At 37.6% G+C, this 21,950-nt stretch overlaps 1 protein-coding gene across 1 annotated transcript in view; it reads right to left on the bottom strand.

Moving 5' to 3' along the window:
- Window positions 1-8,072, bottom strand: part of gpc1b (glypican 1b) — a 92,898-nt gene extending 84,826 nt beyond the window's left edge. The window contains exon 1 of the mRNA XM_079875671.1: window positions 7,533-8,072. Coding sequence (XP_079731797.1) covers window positions 7,533-7,677 — 145 coding nt within the window. The 5' untranslated portion in view covers window positions 7,678-8,072. The remainder of the gene's footprint in view (window positions 1-7,532) is intronic.
- Window positions 8,073-21,950: the final 13,878 nt, after the last annotated feature.

Here is a 21,950-nt window from a genome sequence, read left to right as displayed (position 1 = left end):
AGGAGTTATAGATTGAATTTAGGTTCTCAGCCAACTGGCATCCAGTTCAGTTTCATAACGTAACTGCTGTAACCATCTTGCTAACTTCCTGCATATACAATATAAAACAAAGCATACGCAACCCTGTTTCATCTCAATAAATAAATACAAACATTCATACATAAAATTGAGGTGTAAACAGGCTTCCATAAGGAGGTAATGGACCACTCATTGAAAAATGAATGAGCGAATCTGCTATGCTCAATATGGCGGCTGTAGAAATGGAAGGACTGCTTTTCAATTAAATGAGCCAAGTAGGTGTAGTTACAGTATATACCAGCAGAGGCTAACTAACCCCTTAGTTGTATCACAAATGACACACTATACACTATGTACTTATGTATGAACTTAACCGTGTAGTGTATGAATTTTATATGGTTATTGTGTCATTCAACATTTGAGTCTGATAGATAAAGTTTTAGTACTTTGCAATGAATTTACAATGAATCATCGAGGCTAGCAGGAAATGCGGTTAGGATTATAAAGATTAAAGGGATAGTTTGGCCAAAAATGATATTTAACCCATGATTTACTCACCCTCAAGCCGTTCGAGATGCATATGTCAATCTTTTTTCAGACGAACACATTTTCAGTTATTTTAGAAAATGTCTTAGATCTTTCAGTGGTTATAATGTGAAGCTATGGGGTCCACCTCCTCCAAGTCCCAAAATGTGCATGCATCCTTCACAAAAGTAATCCATCCGGCTCCAGGGGGATAAACGAAGGCCTTCTGAGGGTAATCCGTGCGGTTTTGTCGTAAAAATATACATATTTAAAACTTTATAAATGAAAATATCTTGCTTCCGGCAACGGTCGACGCGCGTTCACGGGAGATGGATGCCGGTGTATGACGTAGGACGTCACGACGCTTCCTACGCTACGTCCTACGTCATACACCGGCATCCATCTCCCGTGAACGCGCGCCGACCGTTGCCGGAAGCAAGATATTTTCATTTATAAAGTTTTAAATATGTATATTTTTACGACAAAACCGCACATTTTGGGACTTGAAGGAGGTGGACCCCATAACTTCACATTATAACCACTGAAAGATCTAAGACATTTTCTAAAATAACTGAAAATGTGTTCGTCTGAAAAAAGATTGACATATGCATCTCGAACGGCTTGAGGGTGAGTAAATCATGGGTTAAATATCATTTTTGGCCAAACTATCCCTTTAACACTGCTTTACAGAGAATACTGTGTGACTCTTGCTCAGAGTCAGGGTCAATTAAGCTTCATTGGGATGAAACAAACTGTCAAAACATTCAAATGCTACACAACACAGGTGTAAAAAAAAAGAAAAAAACAGTTTAAAGTCAACTAAAATGACTAAAGTATGTTATATTAAGAAAAGTATATTGATAACACCTATTGATGGAAATAAATGTTGTGATGTTATTTCCATCAAGAGGTGCATACATTTTTGGTCAAGATCTTGTATTGACAATGCAAGAGTCCATCACTCTGTGAAGTCTCCTCCAGCACATCCCAAAGACTTTCAATGAATTTAAGGTCTGGACTGAAAATGATTCTTCATGCTCCCTCCCAACCATTCTTTCACTTATCATTTTTCAAAAAACGCTTACCTACTGGGATTTTCACTCACAACCATTTCTATAGTTTACAGATAATGGTCTCGTGAAAATATCTCGAGAGCGTCAGTTCTGAGGGCAAAAATGCATTATTGATGCCAGAGGTCAGAGGAGAATTTCCAGACTGGTTTGAGTTGATATAAAGACAACAGTATCTCAAATAACTCAAAAAATGTTGAACCCTGTATATCAGTATGTGCCATGTCGTTCAGGCTACGTGTATGTACACAGGTATAGCAGCTATGGGGGGAATGTGACCCTTCGTCTATCTCTCTATCTTTCTCTCTCTCTCATCCTTAAAAGGATGTCACACAATAACAAATCCATCAAAAATGTCTTCATCTAAATGTCACCTTGGTCTGTCAAGGTTCTCTCTCTCTCTCTCCTCTGGCAGGGCAGTCCTTCACTCACAGGAAGACTGAGAACTACATTACACTCCATGTATTACAATCTGAGTCAGTTTGTCACATTTAGTGGCTAGATAATTCAATAAGCCTTGCTCTGGACTGCAGATTTACATCACGGCACTGTCCTGGCGTTATCTGATTTCAGAAGTATCATATTCAGCTGTGGATTGCATCCTGGGAGAGAGGCCAAGGTCTTGTATTGACACACAGTATTATGTTTTACCAATTACCAAAAAACTCAGGGTCTGCCTAAAACGGGACAATTACATTCAAGACAAATCCCTGGTAAGTGATCCGCTCTGCTGAAAAGACAAGTGGACCATGCTAATTCACACTGGTCCAGCCTGGTTAGAGATGGCTGGTTCAAAGCTGGTTAAGCTATAGGCCTAGTTAAAAAATATAGTTTATCCTACACTGTAAAAAATATTTTCATGATTTGTTATCACAACTTTTAATCTTTTGTCAAATCAACTTAGATAATTAATGTGGTTCAGATAACATATATTTTGAAGTTCTATTTATTAAACCATAATCTTTTGTCAAATCAACTTAGATAATGTTGTTCAGATAACATATATTTTGAGTTTCTATTTATTAAACCAATCTCTTTGTTGCATTAACTCAATTTTTTAATTTCAATGAACTCAAAATTTTAAGGCAACCAGGTAACTTACATTTTTAAGTTAAACCTTTAACTTAAAAATGTAAGTTACCTGGTTGCCTTAAAATTTTGAGTTCATTGAAATTAAAAAATTGAGTTAATGCAACAAAGAGATTGGTTTAATAAATAGAAACTCAAAATATATGTTATCTGAACAACATTATCTAAGTTGATTTGACAAAAGATTATGGTTTAATAAATAGAACTTCAAAATATATGTTATCTGAACCACATTAATTATCTAAGTTGATTTGACAAAAGATTAAAAGTTGTGATAACAAATCATGAAAATATTTTTTACAGTGTAAACGATTTTTTTTACCCACCCTTGTTCCACCTCACCATTCTAAACCTGTGACATTCTTCAATTAAAAACATCTGTTCTTGCTCATATGAAAAGTGAATCACTCTTTTCCGTTGGATCTTTTCAATGAATCAGTTCACAAAACCCGTCTGAATGATTCGTTCACAAATCAAACTCCTCTGTATCTCGATTCAGCTCATTGACTCAATGAGTTGGTGGTTAACAGCTCAATGGAGGGAAAAAGTTCACTAAATAACGGCTTAAATTTCAGTCTGTTTTACACACAAAGTTATTGCATGGCTCCTGAAGACTTGAAATATAATGCATGATTAATATGGACCCTTTTTACTTTTATGGTACTTTTCCAACCTTTTTGAAGCTTGAAAGCTTCAGTCCCCATTAATTGTAATTGCATGGAAAAGAGAAACTAATAATAAGTCATGCAGGTTAGTAACAGCATGAGAATGTGTAAATGATGACCATTTAGGCTAAATTTTTTGGGTGAACTATCTAGGACACCAGCATTCAAAACACAACATATGCTTGCTAGCCAAGAGAATCTTTTTTTGTTTTAGCAAAGCATCAGGGAGGGAACAACACATCAAGAGAGAAATTAATAAAATACTAGTACTTCTAAAGTCCAACAATCTGTTTTCCCTGTTTCAAGGGACAGAAAGGACAGAGGAAGGAGTAGATTGCATGAGAGTCTCAATATCAGTTTTTTCTTCCCTCTTTCACTGCTGCAGTGTGTCGAGTGGTTTCTCTGCTCTGCATGACATCAAACACTATGTGGTGAGTTTCAGGCTCCAGAGGGCAGATTACAGCTTAATGCCTTCAACATCTACTGCATCAGCACTATAAACACTTCACTCTGTGTCTGTGTGCATGTGTGGGAATCTAGGAATACCCCATTCTCAATTCATCTTGCTATGGATTGGAGGATAAATGCACAAATTCATTGTGAAAGCATGTTGTGTGACCCCTAAAATCAATGCATGCAAATCAATACACATTTACAACAAATCGATACAAGATACTATGCATTCTGTATGCACACACACACACACAGCATGAATAAAAAGGGGAATTCTATACTATGCCCGCAAATGTGCTCATGCAACTTAAATATTGAAATATTCCTGCACAAAGAACTTCTGCTGTCTATGATGTTACCATGGGCCATTTCGCTTTCGAGCAGCCATGGTTTGCCTCCAGCAGTTGCACTAGCGGCCGTCATCCAGCGGGACGCCACGGCTCAGGGACCTCATTAGTGCTTTCATGCTCGCCTGTGTCCAAGACTTAAACATGACTAATGACAGATGCTTTATGACCACTGCCGACTCTAGAGTCACAGCTAGGGGGCGCTACACCTCATCATCAAGGTGAATGGGGTTTGAGAGACTTCAGGTGATATCCTGTTTGAGTAAATATAAAATATTTGCTTTTATACAATATTAAAACTTATAAATAATAATAATAATAAAGAACTGAGTGAAATTGAGTTCAGAAGGGGGATTCGGTCAGTTGGCAAATAAATAAATAAACTTTCATACAACATAAAAAAATGATAAATTCTAAATTATATATTATTTTAATAAATAATAATAATAGTAAAGAGAAATAGAGAACATATGCATTACATAGTTCATATAAAATATACATATAAATATATTTTCATGATTAGTATAATTCATTTATTATATATGATTTATATATGATACATTTTGATAAGTGATAAGCATTTCCCACATTTTATGCAGACTGGGCTCATACCTTGGTAGCCCACATGAGCACCAGCTCAATATGCTGTAGGGGGCATGTCTGAAATCGCATTCACAATTCCCTACATTAGTCCACTAATATAGTCCACTTGAGGGATTTCAGACACTGAGTGTTCTAGAATGGCTGCCACTTTTGTATAGTTTGTGCTTGGTTTTAAAACTTAGCAAACTGGGAGTTCCAGTAGTAAGATGAAAACATTTATCTTGAACTCTGTCATGGAAACTATGTATAAATTAAATAAAAATTTAATGATCAATTAAAAAGGATTTTTTGTACCTCATTTATACCTGTATGATATTACGCTGTACCCACATTGGACCAGCGGTTTGAAAAGTGTATGGATGCGTGATTAAGCTCCGGGCGCCATCTTCTGGTCAAACACAGGAATTAATTCGGTGCACTCGATAACGTCTACTATAGTTTCGGACACCACTACAAATGGCTGTTCCCTCAAATAGTGCCCTGTTTAAGGGTATGGGGGCAATTTAGGACACAGCCTCACACTGACTAGCCAACCAATTTGTCCATTTTTTTAAGTCATCCATATATTAAGGATCGCCAAATTGTCCAGTTCTTGAAAAACCTAGACTGACCGTTAATCTGATAAGGTGTGTTTGCAGGGACAATTCCAGAAATGTGATCTATGATTGGAGCATATTAGACAATTATATGCTCTCTAACTGTTTGCATTTGCATCAAAACAATTTGAAAGATTTTACAACATGATAGCCTTTACATTGGGTGTAACTCCATCTACTGTACTAGGAGGGTGAGTAAGGTGAGTTGAACTCGGCTTGGTTTCCTAAAATGATTCCTGATATGAGCCTAACAAGAACTGACAGGAGCCATCTTGACCTGATCTGTCACTGAATCACTCTTGAAATGAGGTCAGGTAGAGATTATCGTTGTGTATTGTCGTAACTTCAGGCTCTGGTGTGGGTCGCTCGGCTTGTTTGGGCCATTAGCAGGGTGTGCCACAGTTCGCGGAGGTGGGAACCCCTCTCCGGATCGCCAGGGGAATATCATTACTCACTTCTGAGTAAAACAGAAAGCATGGGGACTGATAGAAGACAGCTGTTTTTGCATAAGCTTTGTGGTGTTCTACTAGATAAAACACAGTAAACATAAACACTTACATGACCATGGGCCAAACGTTGCTCTCACAGGGTTGGTGTCAAGTTCATCTCAAATGAGTCAGAGAGAAAGATGATATACAATCCAGCTGAATGTTCAAATCCAGCCTTAAAATATTCAAACGAAGCTTTCCTATCAAAAATTAAAGACACAGCCTGAATGAAATTCATCCATCTGAGGTTAATGCCGACTAGCACCAGGAGAGGAAAGAATGGAAAAAAGCGAGAAGAGTTGGAATAATGGGCGATTCCATTAATATCACAGAACCCACTAAAGAAGATCCGAGTCTGTGTCCAGATTTCCTGTCCAGCCAGCTGACAACAGTCATGCAACTTTAATATTCACAAAAACCAAAATGAGATTCCCGCAGTTTTACACATGGGAGGACAAGTATGTCAGCTCTTGAGTGGAGAGCCAGAGAAACATCAGTGCTAAAGAAAAAGCTGCAGTAAAATTGCAGAACATTTCCTGGGGGAAACTCTTGACTCTGAAACAATTACTTTCAATTAAATCTCATTGTCTCCATACGGTTGAGAAGTTATAGGGATAGGGGTTTGATCACCATCACTTAGACATGTAAAAGTGTGCTGTCTAAACACAGCCCACACTGGCAACGTTAACATGTCTGATTAAAGCGATTGTAGTGATGCATCACTCTGATTGAATGCGTCTGGACGTGTTGTACGTGTTTATGAGGATAATATCTCCATCAAATTAATGTACAGTAACTAACGTCGGATTTCCACCTCTATTAATCTTCTAAATGGAGAACACTTTCTGATCATTAGGGAATACCGGCCGGGATCAGCTCGTGCGTCATGCGCAAGAGGATGATGGGTAAAAATACATTCAGGCTGCAGTGCTGAGCACAGAATCTACAGTGATAGAAAAATTCAATGAAACAAAGAGAAATCAAGGTCTTCTGTGCGTGAAAGCACCTTTACCACACAGAACACCTGGCGAGGTTTATCTTTTCAACTTACTCCTTAAACATCAAAAGTGAAAACTCTATACCCTCATGGAGCAACTTTGGATGAGACAGACAATACTTCACCCTGATACACACACACACACACACACACACACCAGAAGCAACAGCAGAAAGCTCATAATCACCAGTAAATCTCTGTAACCATGCCACACACTCAAACCAAATGACAGCAACAAAAAAAAAAAAAAAAACAGTCTAGGAAACTGTTATGGAATCCTGAGTCATGGAAAAATATAAAGTCCAAATACCTGTGGGAATGTCAAATACATGTGCAAGACAGGATATATATATATATATATATATATATATATATATATATATATATATATATATATATATATATATATATATAATCATAGCATTTGACAACAGTTGACCAGTAGGAATTATTTTTAATTGTATACTTTGCCACCTTTTTAATATTTGTATTATTGCACTTTGAATTACTGTATCACTGTGTTGTGTTTGAATGAAGTTTGCTGATAATAACATAAGATGAAAATACATTTTAATCGCAATGTAGGTACTTGCATTAAAGTTCGCCTTTGTATGCAATGTCTTCATTCACAACTGTCATTCACGCTGAGATCTAGAATAACAGCAGGACTGATTCACCTACCGGATATTTCCGTTTGCGGGACTCCGTTCAGATTGAACCCCTTGCTGTTGTAGAACTGCCTGATGTCCGAGCATGTCTTGGGTTTACTTTCCCCGAACACCAGCCCGGTGAGAGCGCACAGAAGCACCAGTACGACAAACCCCATCCTGGACAGAAGAAAGAAGCGTGATGTGCGAATCAAATCCAATGGCGAAGAGCAGCGGACAAACGCATCCACAGCGAAATGTATCTGCCGTTTCCAAAAGCGCACCGGTTCGCTCCCACGCGCTGTGTCTTATTCAGTGGCAACAGCTTGAATTAAAACGGAGAGCGCGATCCTGTGTGAGAGATGACGGAGCGGAGAGGGAGGAATGACACAAGCTCACGGGAGCTCACAGTTCGGAGACGCGTCTGTGCGCTCGCGCTCGCGTTCGCGTTCGGTCAAGTGCGAGGCGGAGCGGGGCGGGCGCGCGAGCGAAGGCACCAACTGCAGGGCATCGGGTTCGTCTGCCACTGCCGCCGCGATCCTCCACAGGATGTTGCATCAAATCATCCCGCTGGCCAATGAAGACGGGATTCCATTTCCCCACAGGCTCTCCTGTAGGACAGGATAAGGATCTCTGAGATTCCTTATGTAATTTAGTGAAACTCTGGTTTTGAGCTTACTTTGACATGTCATTATGCTGGATTTTTGTCCAGTCCAAAGGGATAAAGTACTTTAAAGGATTCAGTTTGGAATCGTACTTTGGAACCAATCCTAAACAATCCTAAAGGGAATTTGCTTATAGGATTAGGACATAAAAATGAAATGTAGGCTATACACTGAATGCATCCTGGCCTCGCGTACACCTGATATTAACATCCAAGTGAAGCAGAATGACACTAAATTGGGTCTAATTAGTTTTTAAAATTCAATCACTTCAACCACAAATTCAAACACGTGACCTCATTGACCTCATTTCAGCAAGCCTATTGTGAATGTTAATCTCTGTTCTGATGCGTCCCAAATAAGAACAAGGATTTTAACCTTTTCCAGTTAGGCCTGTGTGCGACTTAAAAAAAGAGAATCAAGAAAAATATAGAAGAATACCGTTATCAATTAGAAAATAAAAATGTTGCATTTAAAAAAAAAAAAAGTCCAATCCAAAAAAAAACATCTTTACTTTTGGAGATCCGATCATTTATCACAGCTAACAATCAACTAAAATTGCTTCCTGTTTGGTGTTCATGGAAGGTCAAGGTCAAGCATGTTGCATTATGGGATATAGTGATTAACAGTAGGCTAGGCCTATAATAAAAATCTTAAAGCACTTATAGAATCTTAAATATAATCTAAAGTATTTGTAAGATTATTCTAAAGATTCTCAAATAAAACATTACTGTATAAAGTGAAATTCAGGTTTTTCGGACTAGGGGAATTATCTTCCTTTCTACTGGCCGCAAAAACGCCTCTCAATAAGAGAGTTGGAAGATTATATTGAATTATTTATGAGGTAAATAACAAGGTTGAGTCCCAGCCTCTCTATTTCATGGCTAAATGTAATACTCTGCCATATTTATTACGGTCCCAGACTGTCAACCCCTCTGCGGACAGGCCAGATCTTGACATGCTTCAAAGATGCAGTACATTTTTGAACAGGCTGCAGCTCGCCTGTGACAATACACACACCACCGTAGTTATTCCTTGACAGACGCAGTGTTTTCTGAGTCATGTCTGCGGCCTCCAGTTTGACAAATCTGACAGGAAACACAGAGAAAATACCGGCCCCAGGGCCACAAACAAGAGTCGACGGAATATTACAAAGATAATCCAGGAAATGTAGTGCTGAAAAGAGAATAAAGGAAAGCGAATTTGAACAGGTTAGTGAAAAACAGTGGCACACTTACATGGGTGAGCAATAAGACATTATACTTGCGTAACAACTGAGCGGAGCTGCCAGGGACATTTGTGTGAGTGAATAGCGGGGTGTGGCCGGTTAGAACGCTTTCACAGAGAGGCACACAGTTAGTTAAATGCTTCGCCCTTTCTTTCCTCTGGCAGTTAAGATAATGATTATGTTGTTTCTGGCTTTATTTACATTTCACACAAATCTGAATCAGACAGTGTCATCGACATCTAAAGTATCTGTATCGGTTGATGTGGAAATTGTGTATGTCTGCACACTGCCAAAAGTCTTTCTCATTTTTTTAAAATTTTATTTTAAAATAGAATACACTGTGTGTGTGTGTGTGTGTGTGTGTGTGTGTGTGTGTGTGTGTGTGTGTGTGTGTGTGTGTGTAAGAGCAAAATTACAGTACACAGTTTTGTTGAAACTCATGTACATGATGAAATATTTTAGTTAAAATAGACTCTAAAAATTTGGAACAAACTCAATAGAAATCTCAATTAGGATGACTCCATTAAAGTGCAACTCAAATGTACATGTTAATGTAAATGTACATTAAATTTTATTTGTATGACTCCAACAAGCCCGATTATACCAAATGAATCAGACTTCAGATTCAACTCTGAATTCACTGTTCTTTCTTTCTTCCTTCCTTAATTTATAAAGCACATTCTTAAACAACTCGTGGTTGACCGAATGTGCTGTACAATTCACATATGCTCATGCAGAATAGAAAAGACAATACAGACAATACAGTAAATAATGAATTTATAACTTGTTGAAAGCTAGTGAAAATAAATTTAAAACTAGGTGAGGAGGAGGCATTTCTACTGGCTCAATTCACCAGCATTATATCATTTTCTCAACAAATGCCTTGATGCAGTTTTATATGGCAGCCTGTGCATAAACATGGAGTTTTTCTGTTGAGCCTGAGAGACAGCGAGATGCCATTTCAGAGAACGAGTGGAGCAAATTCAGCTTATCTAAACAAGAATAGCAACAGCGCTGGCATATCCTCTCCTACAGAAGCAGAACTCAACTAAGCAGAGCTGAATTTCATGGTGCAGTCATTACCAAAGGTCCATCAGATTTGCTGGTCTTGACCCATGCACTGGTCTCACACTGGACAAGGTTGCCTTGTGGCATTTTTGTGCGTGTTCAGCTTGCTCTCAGTGAGTCAGGCCCTGGGAGAGCCGAAAAGCCACTGAATGCAGTGGTTTGGGACCTTTGTTCAGGTCCATCCGGTCATGTGATCAAAGCCTTTTGGAGAGGGCTGACTCATCCATGCCCACTCATCTGACTGGTCATCACAACATAACATGTCTGATGTCACAAAAAAGACGCATAGTCAGTCTGACAAAAAAAACGAATGATTCTAAATATGAATCATCTACACAGCTGAATCTTTTATTAGACTCTTCTGATCGGATCTGGAGATATTTGTAGAAAGATGACGTAAAAAAAAAAAAAAAAAAAAAAGTACATTTATACTATTTGACAGTTGACAGGTTTCTACATACAAGAATCAAGTACTGCACATAATAAACACAGAAGTACATGTACAGTGAGTGCACAAACCCAGAGGGGGTATTTCATGGGTCAGAAGACTCAAAGCAGATCTCAGTTATGTGACAAAATTTCTTAGAAATCAACAAGGCCACAGTAGAGTGCATATAAAGGAGATAAAATGGACAGTGAATTTCAAAATGATACAAAATTAGAGAAGATTATTCTTGATAAATGTCAAATGTGAGTTCCAAATGAATTACTAGTTTATTAACGCACTACTTGAAAATATTTGTTCTACATAAAAAAATTTCCAAATATAAAAAGATGTATCCAAAGATAGCTGAATGTGATATTGACAGTGAAGAAAAGGGACATTTTGTAAAGGCAAACTTTAAACGTTGGCATGAAAACAGGTCATCCTTCAGAAATCGTTCTAAAATGCTGATTTGCTGCTCAAGAAGTTGAAAAGTGCTGAATAATAATAATCTTTTTGGAAACCATGTTTTTTTTTCTTTCTTTGATGATTAGAAAGAAACAGCAATTGAAATAGATTTTTTTATATAACAATGTAAACGTATTTGCTGTCACTTTTGATCCATTGTATCCAATGTATCCTAGACAGACAGACGGACTGATGGATGGATAGATAGAACTTTTCATCTGTGAGAAGCGCTTGACCTGCTCTTCCTGGCTTTATTGCCAATATGACACAGAGTTCTGAATGCAGAATCCAAAAGGAAATCAATTTCCATTTTAAACCATTATATAATACTATTTGAAGTTCCCTCTTCACGGTGACGTGGGCTTGCTGACGTGGGGTATTGTGGTCGAGCCCCTGTAGGGCTGAAGTGGTTGTCGTGGCAGGTGGCGGAAGATCTGCTACGGGGTTGTGCTGCAATAATTACACAAATAAGCTTCTCTGCCCATGTTTGCTCCAGACAGACGCATTCAAGTTTTATTGGATCTGACCATGAAAGAGCCTTCTGCCTAATGAGGAACAGGAGCCATGTGTGTGTGTGTGTGTGTGTACTTTTACGACTATCTTTGTGAGCACCAGTTTGAGTGAAGTGAGGACATTTTGGCCGGTCCTCACTTTCTGAGACCCCTTTACAATTGTGTTTGAGGGTCAAGACTTGGTTTTAGGGATATGGCTATACAGTAATTAGGTTAAGGGTTATAGGGTCGGGGTTTAGTCAGGCACTTAATTGTGATAGTTAAGGTGAGGGTAAGGAGCTAGAGATTACATCGTGTCAGTGAATGTCTCCCTTCAGTGACATCCAAGAAGGAAAGATTTATTTTAGGGCAGGGTTAAAATTATTGTAGAATTAGTCATAAGCTTTATATGATAACAATGATGGTATTGGTGTGGTACAAAGGACAAAGATTTATTGATGTGAAATCAAGGGTATGATGGTTTAGGCCCTCCTCTTTACACACACACACGTTGGGTTTTCTTATTTAACCGGTCCTACTCGACCTGCTCCAAGCGGGATTCGAACCGGGGTCTCTGACGTGGACGGCGGGTGCTAACAAGGACGCTAAAGACCGCAGCCTAGCATCAGTCGCTAGAGAGACTCGAGGCCAGAGGAGTGAGGTTATGCACAGATCTTACTGGCCTATGTCCGTTACACATGTTTTATGGGGACTCTCCATAGACATAATGATTTTTATACTGTACAACTGTATATTCTGTCCCTTACACCTAAACCTACCCGTCACAGAAACATTTCTGCATTTTTAAATTGTCTAAAAAGATCACTTAGTATGATTTATAAGCTGTTTTCCTCATGGGGACCAAAACATTTCCCCACAAGGATAAGGCTTCAGATATTGCCATCTTTGTGGGGACATTTTGTCCCCATAATGTAGGTTTTACCACATTTGGGCTGAAGAGTTTGAAAAATAAACAGAGGTGTGACAGCAAATAGAATGACGATGCACAAACAACGAAATATGAAAGCTGAGAAGTGTTCAGCAAAAAAGTGAGATCACATATATAAAGTAGCTAAAGGAAGAGAGAGAGAGAGAGAGAGAGAGAGAGAGAGAGAGAGAGAGAGAGAGAGAGAGAGAGAGAGAGAGAGAGAGAGAGAGAGAGAGAGAGAGAGAGATGGTAGGAATGTGTTGGTGTGTCTCCAGGCATGCTGGCATGGAAAAGCCAAGTAATTACTGAGACAGAAACCACACTTCTGTCCCACACTCCTTAGAGTGTGGGACGCACACACGCTCGCGCACACACACACACACACACATACACACGCACACCACAAAACGAACAACTATCAAAATGACAAAGTGACTCACAAAACTACTGAAAGCTCTGTAACATTAAAGCACTTTTAAATAATTATTTACAGCATGTGCATGTGACAGAATTCACAGTGGCCAACATACACTCTCTCATACACAGAAGAAAAACCTCTTTTGAAACCTTTTTGTTTTTAAGAGTGTATTTAGACACTTAGCCACATTTTGGAATGACTCTGCAACAATATATCAAACCAAGTGGCATCTGCAAACAAATAATACCAGAGTTCTCAGAACAAACTTCCTGAATGTCCTGAGCCATTTACTTTTAACCAACTGGTCCCAAAATTCTTTTTAGTGGGTGCATGAAAGCAGTCCCCCTCAAATTCACACAGGTGTCCTAGAAGAGTAACTACGGTGGTAGTTCATCACATAAAATATGGACATGATACACTAACGTTTCACAAGCAGAAAGGGTCCAGAAACACTTCTCTTATTTGTCATAATGCAGTGACGTTCGTACATGTTAAAGTGTGGCTTTTGTGTCCAGATACAAAGCAGCAGCGGGAAGAGTCCTGCCAAAGAAACTGAGTCCTGGGGGATAAACCAACAGCCTGGAATACACAACATACACACGTCATTTGATGAAACGTACACACAATAGCATAAGGCTTCTTAATAAACAGTCTGTTTGTGTTTGATCTGTTTTAGCATTATGGTTTTAAATCGTGACTTGACTCCCTTGTTCGCTTTGCATCCGCCTACAAAACTTTCCGAACGATTGAGATGTTATTTAATGAGAAAAGTTAACTTCTTGTTGTGCGGTGACATTTGTATGGAAATAAATGGTTTTCCCTTTAATACAGCTCTTTTAATGAAAACAGATCATGTTGGTTTCATGCACTATTATTCAAAAGTATGGGGTCGGTAAGATTTTTAAATATTTTTGAAAGAAGCATCTTATGCTAAGCTCAAGGCTGCATTTATTTAATCAATTTTTTGATCAGTAATATTGTGAAATAGTATTGTAATTTAAAATAATGTTTTCTATTTTAATATATATTTTAATATATTTTATTCCTGTGATGGCAAAGCTGAATTTTCAGCATCATTACTCCAGTCTTCAGTGTCCCATGATCCTTCAGAAATCATTATAATATGCTTTGGTGCTCAAGAAACATTTCATTATTATCAGTTGAAAACAATAATTTTGTAGAACCTGTGGAACTGCATTTAAATATATATATTTTTTTAACTAATCAAAAGTCTTTACAGTCTCTTTTGACTCATTTAATTCATCCTTACTCAATAAAAGCATTAATTGCGCTCAAAAACATCTTTCTGACCCCAGATTTTTTAATAGTGTAAGTTTTGAAAACTGTTCAAGAAAAATATGGTGCAATATTTTCCTTGAATACATGCGAGTGTAAACAGCTTAATCATTATTTTCACATGTAATGCAGGTTTTCTCAACCACTTTTTTCACAACAGTCTTAACATTGTCTATACTGTAAGTGCATCATGTGAGCCACGCTGGTCAAAATCTAAATGTTTTATCTCCATGGAAATATTTGTTATATACAAATTGCATGTGTTTTCTACTTTATAGTTGACACTGTCTGTTTTCTACACAAAAATCTCACTTTTGTCTAGCTGAATGCTCTTGTGTATCATACTGAGCTTTTTAGATACAGATTTCAGCAGTGATTTACTAGGAAATGTCAATACTGTAGTACACAAAAAGAAAATGGACATTTGGTCACACTTTATATTAGGTGTCCTTAACTACTATGTCCTTACATCAAAAAATAAGTACAGTGTACTTGTTGTGATCATGTTGTATTACAAAACACTTTTGCCACTATTGAGGTGGGATATGGGTAAGGTTAGGACAGGTTTGGTGGTAAGGGACGGTTTAAGGCTGATTTAAGGGGTAAGGGATGGGGCAAAAGATTTAATTACAGCTGTAATTACATGCAGGTATCAATATACTGTAAGTAGCCTACAAAGTAAAAACATGTATGTACACAATAAGTGCATTGTATCAAATTATTAAAATGTTAGTACATAGTAGTTAAAGGGGTGATATAATGCCCTTTTCACAAGATGTAAAATAAGTCTCTGTTGTCCCCAGAGTGTGTATGTGAAGTTTTAGCTCAAAATACCCCACAGATATTTTTATATAGCATGTTAAAGTTTTTGAGGGTGAGCAAAAACACACCGTTTTTGTATCTGTCCCTTTAAATGCAAATGAGCTGCTGCTCCCGGCACAGGGGGCGGAGCTTCAACAGCTTGTGTCCTTTTACCTCACACAGACATGCACTGAACATTTCTAAAACTTTCAGCCTTTTATGTTCAAACCGATAGATGGAGAGACTCAAGACGAAGTGACAACATGTAGGCAACATTTCTGAATGGTTAGTTGGTGAATTTATGTAGCTTATGTGTAGTTATCTTCTAGTCATTGATTAGCATATTCTGTCTTGATAATCTATAAATCGTGTTCCAGGGGCGGGGTTTATGTAAATTATAGGGTTAGTGATGTCACTAACCCGGAATCTGGTGTTGTCCCCACCAGCCGTTTGTTGTAGTCCTTAAAAAGCCATTTCTGTAAAAGAAAATATCTCCCTTTGTTTTGAACTTTGAGCGTTATAATGCTCAACATTACACATTACACACTAACTAAAGTTAGAAAAGTGAAGTCATATTCAACCACCCCTTTAAAGACAACTAATAGAAAGTGAGACCGAACATTTTATTTATGAAGCACATTTATTTTTGTGGAAATGTGTTACATGTAAACTGAAAATTCCCAGTTTTTATGATAAATGCATATATAAATGCAATAAATACACATAAATGATAACAAATGCATAAAATAAATGAAACAAAAAATGAATGCTCATTATAAAACAGGTGTAGTCAAGTCATGATATTGCATTTACAATGTATTTCTCAATAAATTAATATCTGGACAAAAATATTGAGTTTACAGAAAATGTGTAACAGAGGCAAGCTAGTAAGAGACTGTGGTCTTTAGCGTCCTTGTTAGCGCGCTCGCCTCCCAGGCTGGAGACGCCAGGTCAAGTAGGACCGGTTACATCTACCAAACAGTTGAAAGACCCGTTAAAGTGTTAAGAAGAAACATCCAACTGGAAAGAAAGAGGACACGGGGACAGGGAGGAAGAGTTAAAGAGAAGAGGACCACAGCATCGGTTTCTCACAAGCTGACTGCTATTATAAGATATCGTTAATGGCTCGCTGACATTTTGATAAATGGATTTTTCATCACATCTCTTCCATGGCACTATAAAACGCTTGATAAATCTAAGTGTTTGTGCCAAACAGTCTGCCAAGCTCAAACAATCTTCTCAGTCCAATTAAATACACATCTAAACCATTGAGAAGGATCTACAAATAAGTGTCATATGCCTTGACAATGTTTATCTCAAGATATTTTGTAACAAGAAAGAGCTGTTGAGGCCTTTTGTTCTCAATTAAAGAAAACGGCTTCATGGGAAAATCTTTCTCGTAGCCGATGTACGCTTACGAAAAAATCAACCACACACCACAGTCTCAGCAGAACACAACATGCTTCCTGAATGATTGAGCAAAGGTCTGCCACAAGCTAATGACCTCTGTATAATCATAAAGCCAGGCGGTCTGAATGTGAATAGCGTAATGTTCATGAGAGTTGGTTTTTAAGAGTGGAATAGTGCAACACTGAGACACAGCAACATAAAGAGCATGAAGTGTCATTCCTACCGGCATTTATGCCACAAAATTCAGTCACAGCCAAGGAACATGGGGGAAATTAAGTTTAAGTTGTAAATTTTGGTACAGACTCTTGAGAAAAACAACATTACCACTGTTATTAACCCTCTGTTGTTGGTCTTAAAGGTACATTGCATAATTACTAGTACTTCTGGCAGCAGGTTGAATGCCATTCAGAATTGAATTCAATTTCATTTAACTGAATTTGAATTGAATTTGAATTGATGAAGCAAACAGAATCCAGAACGGCAATTGTAATTTGCCATTTGAATGTCGACACGTACGGACGTGGATGGATGGATAGATCATAATTCATTTCATATTCCTACTTTTTTATCTATAAAATTTTCCTTACAAAAAAAGCCTGCACTACTAATATTCATTCAGAAAGTTCAAAATGTTTGAATTATTACTCATTTTGTAATTTAACCCATTAAAAAAGCACCAAATTTAACTTCTTATGTCTTTGGAAGGTGTTTGTCTTTCAAACACATTAAAATGCAAAAATTCACCTTTCATTTTTACATGCAATGCAGGGATTCTAACTTCTTTGACCTAATTTATTTACTTGAAGTATATTCTGAGATTTTAAGTTAATAAGTTAGGTCAATAATATTAAGTCAATAATAAAAATATAATAAATTAATAAAATGAAGTTCACGGTTCTCTGATGTCGGTTAATAGTCACATGACATGTAGGTAAAAAATATATATATTAATTTTAATTAAAACTAATTAAAAATAACTAACTAACTAAAAATAAAAATAAAAATGTATTATTAAACTCACAAACCCCCAGCAGTTCCATCACAAACTTCAGTCTGGGAAACCCTGGCATAATGTAATATTTAATACACTTCATGTTGATAAATATTGAAATATATTTTCTTTCTCCTTTTTATTTTTGAAATTTTTGTTTCAAAATCTTAAAAGATTATCCTCTTAATGAGTTAGGTCAAAAAATGACCTTAAATGTTTAATGTAATGGATTACATTACTAACTACAATTTCTGTCATGTAATTTGGAATCAGCAAGTAATCTACCCAGCACAGTGAATCACCTTTGTTGAATTTTTTTGAATTACAATTCAGTAAATGGTGAGTGAGTGAGTGAGTGAGTGAGTGAGTGAGTGAGTGAGTGAGTGAGTGAGTGAGTGAGTGAGCGAGTGAGTAAGTGAGCGATTGAACGATGAGTGAGTGACTGAGTGAGTGAGTGAGCGAGCAAGCGATAGGTGAGTGAGTGAGTGAGCGAGCGAGCGAGTGATAGGTGAGAGAGTGAGTGAGTGAGCGATTGAGTGAGTGAGAATGTGCTTCAGGCAGGAGGGCTGATCTTTCTCAGTATTGATTGGAGGGTGTCTCTGGCCCTGAGGGGGGTTTGGCTTCTCTGCCCCTGTATTCTTAAACACACTGGATCAATGAGACCACAAATCCCCATCTTGTGCTCTCACGTATGCATGTATACACAAGGGAATGTACAGTTATTAGCTCACACACATATGAAGAGGTGGATGAATAAAGACAGATAGATGTGTCAGACTTGCATTTCCATTTCAGAGCGAACTGTCCAAGCCTCTGCTCATGAGCTGCAAAGAGAGAAAGACAAGGAAAAAGAATCAAAGAGAAAGAGAAGCAGTGTATCTCCTATGAAAGATCTCTTTCTTTTAACTCCGCACAACTCTGTGTACACACTAACCATTCATGTGTGTTTAATGGGCTCTTTTGTACTGGGAGAACTGGGAAAATTTACAAAACTCCAGTGGCTGGATCCACAGAGTGGAGAATCACTGATATCTGATCCGCTTTGAGCTGAAACGATGCGGGGAATGCAGACTTTCAAAGACATATTGAAGAAGAAAGACATATGAAAGACGTTCAAACATTGATTCATGTTTAGTGAGTAATGTTTAAAAATAGATGCTTACAAGCTCTGAGGGAGGAGAACTCGTGGATGACCACAGAGTCACGAATCGGTTAATATGTAAAACGAGTTCTTAAGTTGTTTTAGGCTCCCTGAGGACTATTTCATCTGCAAAATATGTGAGACATTTCTCACAGTAATGCATTTTCCCAGGGAAAAACTTGGGAGATGCTGCAGGGCTTTTGGGAAGTGTTTAGAAAATAGTTCAGAGATGCTTTAGAGTCATCAGTCGAAATAAATTTACATATATTAGATGCATTTAACAAGAGAACAATATTCAGTTGTCTTTGCATATTAAACACTTCATGACTCCTGAGGAATTTGTTCTTTCTTTCTTTCTTTCTTCCGTACTTTCAGGGCTGCGTGTAACTCCACTTTTAGACATACACTCCCTGCCGCAATTTTGAAGCTCGTTCAACTTCGTCAAGTGGACGAGGGAAGTTTATTAGGACAGACCCGGCCTCGAGGTCTATTTAAAATATGCACTTCAGGCAGATCCATAGACCACAATGCAACATGACTCTGATGTCACAGCAGATCATGCTTAATTTACCCCCACCTCACACAACTCTAGTGTATGATATTGGCGTTATTTTTACTTTTGACAACGTAATACTTGTAGCTTCTTTAAGCTGACTGTTATAGTTTATTGTAATGTTATCATTGTCATTTGTGTAATTTCGTATGTTTTCTCCAACAGCACAAGCATAAATACAGGCCTATGAAATGGTGCGTAAAACAAATTTATAAGGAAAAAAAAACTGTAAATAATAAATCATTATTAAACACTGCAGATTTGAAGTGACCAAGGGCTTAGGGTTCCGCCAGTAGTGTGTACTCATGCACCGTAAGCAATGACTTTACATCCGAGTGAACGAGACGGAGGGAAGTTAGCCATAAAAAATTGGACTCAAACGCAGCCCAGTACTGCATGCATCCTCCATTAAGACAATCCCAGAATGCATTGCAACAATCTCTGTGGGGGGAAAAAAGATGGTGTACCAGTCAAGCAATTATGAAGTAGTATTTATTTTAATATCTTTTATTATGTAATTTTCATTTCTATGGCTGCATCCGAAATCGCATACTTCCCTATTATACGGTAGGCGAAAAACAGTATGTGACAAAAGAAGTATGTCCGAATTCACAGTACTCATAAAAGAGTAGGCAAAAACCCGGATGACCTACTACTTCCGGTGAGTTCTAAAGTGTGCATATGATGGACTGTCCCATGAGGCTACGGGAGAGGATTTGTGAATAGCAGAGAAGCAATGCAACTATACTACACACGTTCATATTATATAGAACGTAATTTTTTAGTGGTTGTGGAGTAAATACTTATTCAAAATAAGTACCTACTCAAGAGAGTTTGCAATTTCGTCCGCAGCCCATGTTCCTACTTTGTTATGTTCCTGGCTATATCATGTGAATCCCCTGTTCCTCATGTGATCATGTCATGTGCCTCTTTGCTCAATTTGTTATATTGTAATTGGCTCTGTTCTTGTCTATGTGTATTTATAGCCATCAAGTTACGGGTCTAACTATTGGTCTTTTTTATTTAAAGGAATTGATGCATGGAGGAGATCCAGTCAGATGGTTTAATTCAAATTTCAATTTCAAATTCTAATAATGGTAAACGCATCAAAATGATAGTAATGATTTCTTAAAATATGATGATGACATTTGATTAAAAGATAAAACACAAGCAAGAAATATATATGTTTTCTTTTTCTGATTCATCAGGAATGAAATAATTAAAGGATTAAAAGGATTTTAAGCAAATAATTTGAACAAAAAGCGCAAAATGTTTCTTGTTTCGCCACATTCAGTTATGATATGAATTGGCCTACATGAATCATGTAATGATAGCATCTTTTCAAGTGAAAAAAATGTCATAAAAAAAGGTTGAGTTGTTTGAATCAATGGATATTACTGTCGGTAGGTGAACGTTTCATCATAGAACGGCTGTCAAATATTAAATATTTAGCTACTTACATCTTGCAACACAGAATGCACACTTTCACTGCTAAAACTAAAGAGTAATGTTGGAATTCACACTCGTTTTCTGTGAATAAGGCCGCCTTCTTGGATTTGACTGACAATCTCAAACAATTTGACATTGACGATGATTGCTATTAGACCGCAAAGGTTACCCAGCCCAACTTTTAAACAATTTGGGACAATTTATCCATTTCTAATTATTGGGGGGACTTGTTGTCCCCCTCAATGCCAATGATGGATATTGCCCTGCTGAAGCTTCGTCATCACAGGAATAAATCACATAAAAAAAGTTATTTTATGGTCATGACATTTCACAATATTGCTGTTTTTATGTATTTTTGATCAAATAAATGGAATTGTGACCATTAGAGACTAAAACAAATTCACAGAAATATTTTTAATCTTTTCAAGAATTTTACATCTTGCTGGTCCCATTGGTACACCAGCATGGACATGCTCTTCACCAGCAAACGTTTTCTGACTTAAATTGTTGACCAGCATGGTATTTTTGGTAAAGCAGGATGACTATTATAGACTTTCTAGATGCTGGTCTTATACCAGTAATATCAGGTCAACTCAAAAAAGGCATTTTTGATTCTGCAGTGTGATTTTATTTTTATCCCTCCTCAAAAATAAAACAAAAACACAATAAATCATTGCTGTTTATATTAGAAAAAGAAACATAACTTTTGTTCATATTATAAAAGAACAGGGAAGTTCTATTTTGCTGTCTACCTCTGTCAAGATAATATATCATCCATGTCTCGTTTGCTCTTTCTCTCTCGTCTATCATCTCAGTCGCTCCACAGAGCCTTCATCCGGTCGTAATGAGCCCATATTGAGCCGAATCGTTCTGGGCCGCTCCTGTACTGTATTACTGAGTGTCTGCATTCCACAGAGTGATAGACGGATACAGAGATCATCACACACACACACACTCACTTCTTCCTATTTCTCTGCTTCAAAAGCTCCTCCAATCCCTCTGTCTTTTCATTTAATAAACTTCAGACTATGTCCACATTCCTGTGGGATAGACCTTTATTATCTTGCTTTGGACGCGGAGCTTAACAGTCCATGTTTATTTCCGTTTGCCCCTCAAATACTCAT

The sequence above is a fragment of the Squalius cephalus genome (assembly GCF_949319135.1).
Source record: "Squalius cephalus genome assembly, chromosome: 7".
NCBI lineage: Eukaryota > Metazoa > Chordata > Actinopteri > Cypriniformes > Leuciscidae > Squalius > Squalius cephalus.
The sequence above is the reverse complement of the archived record's forward strand: the minus strand, read 5'-3'. Positions and strand labels throughout refer to the sequence as shown.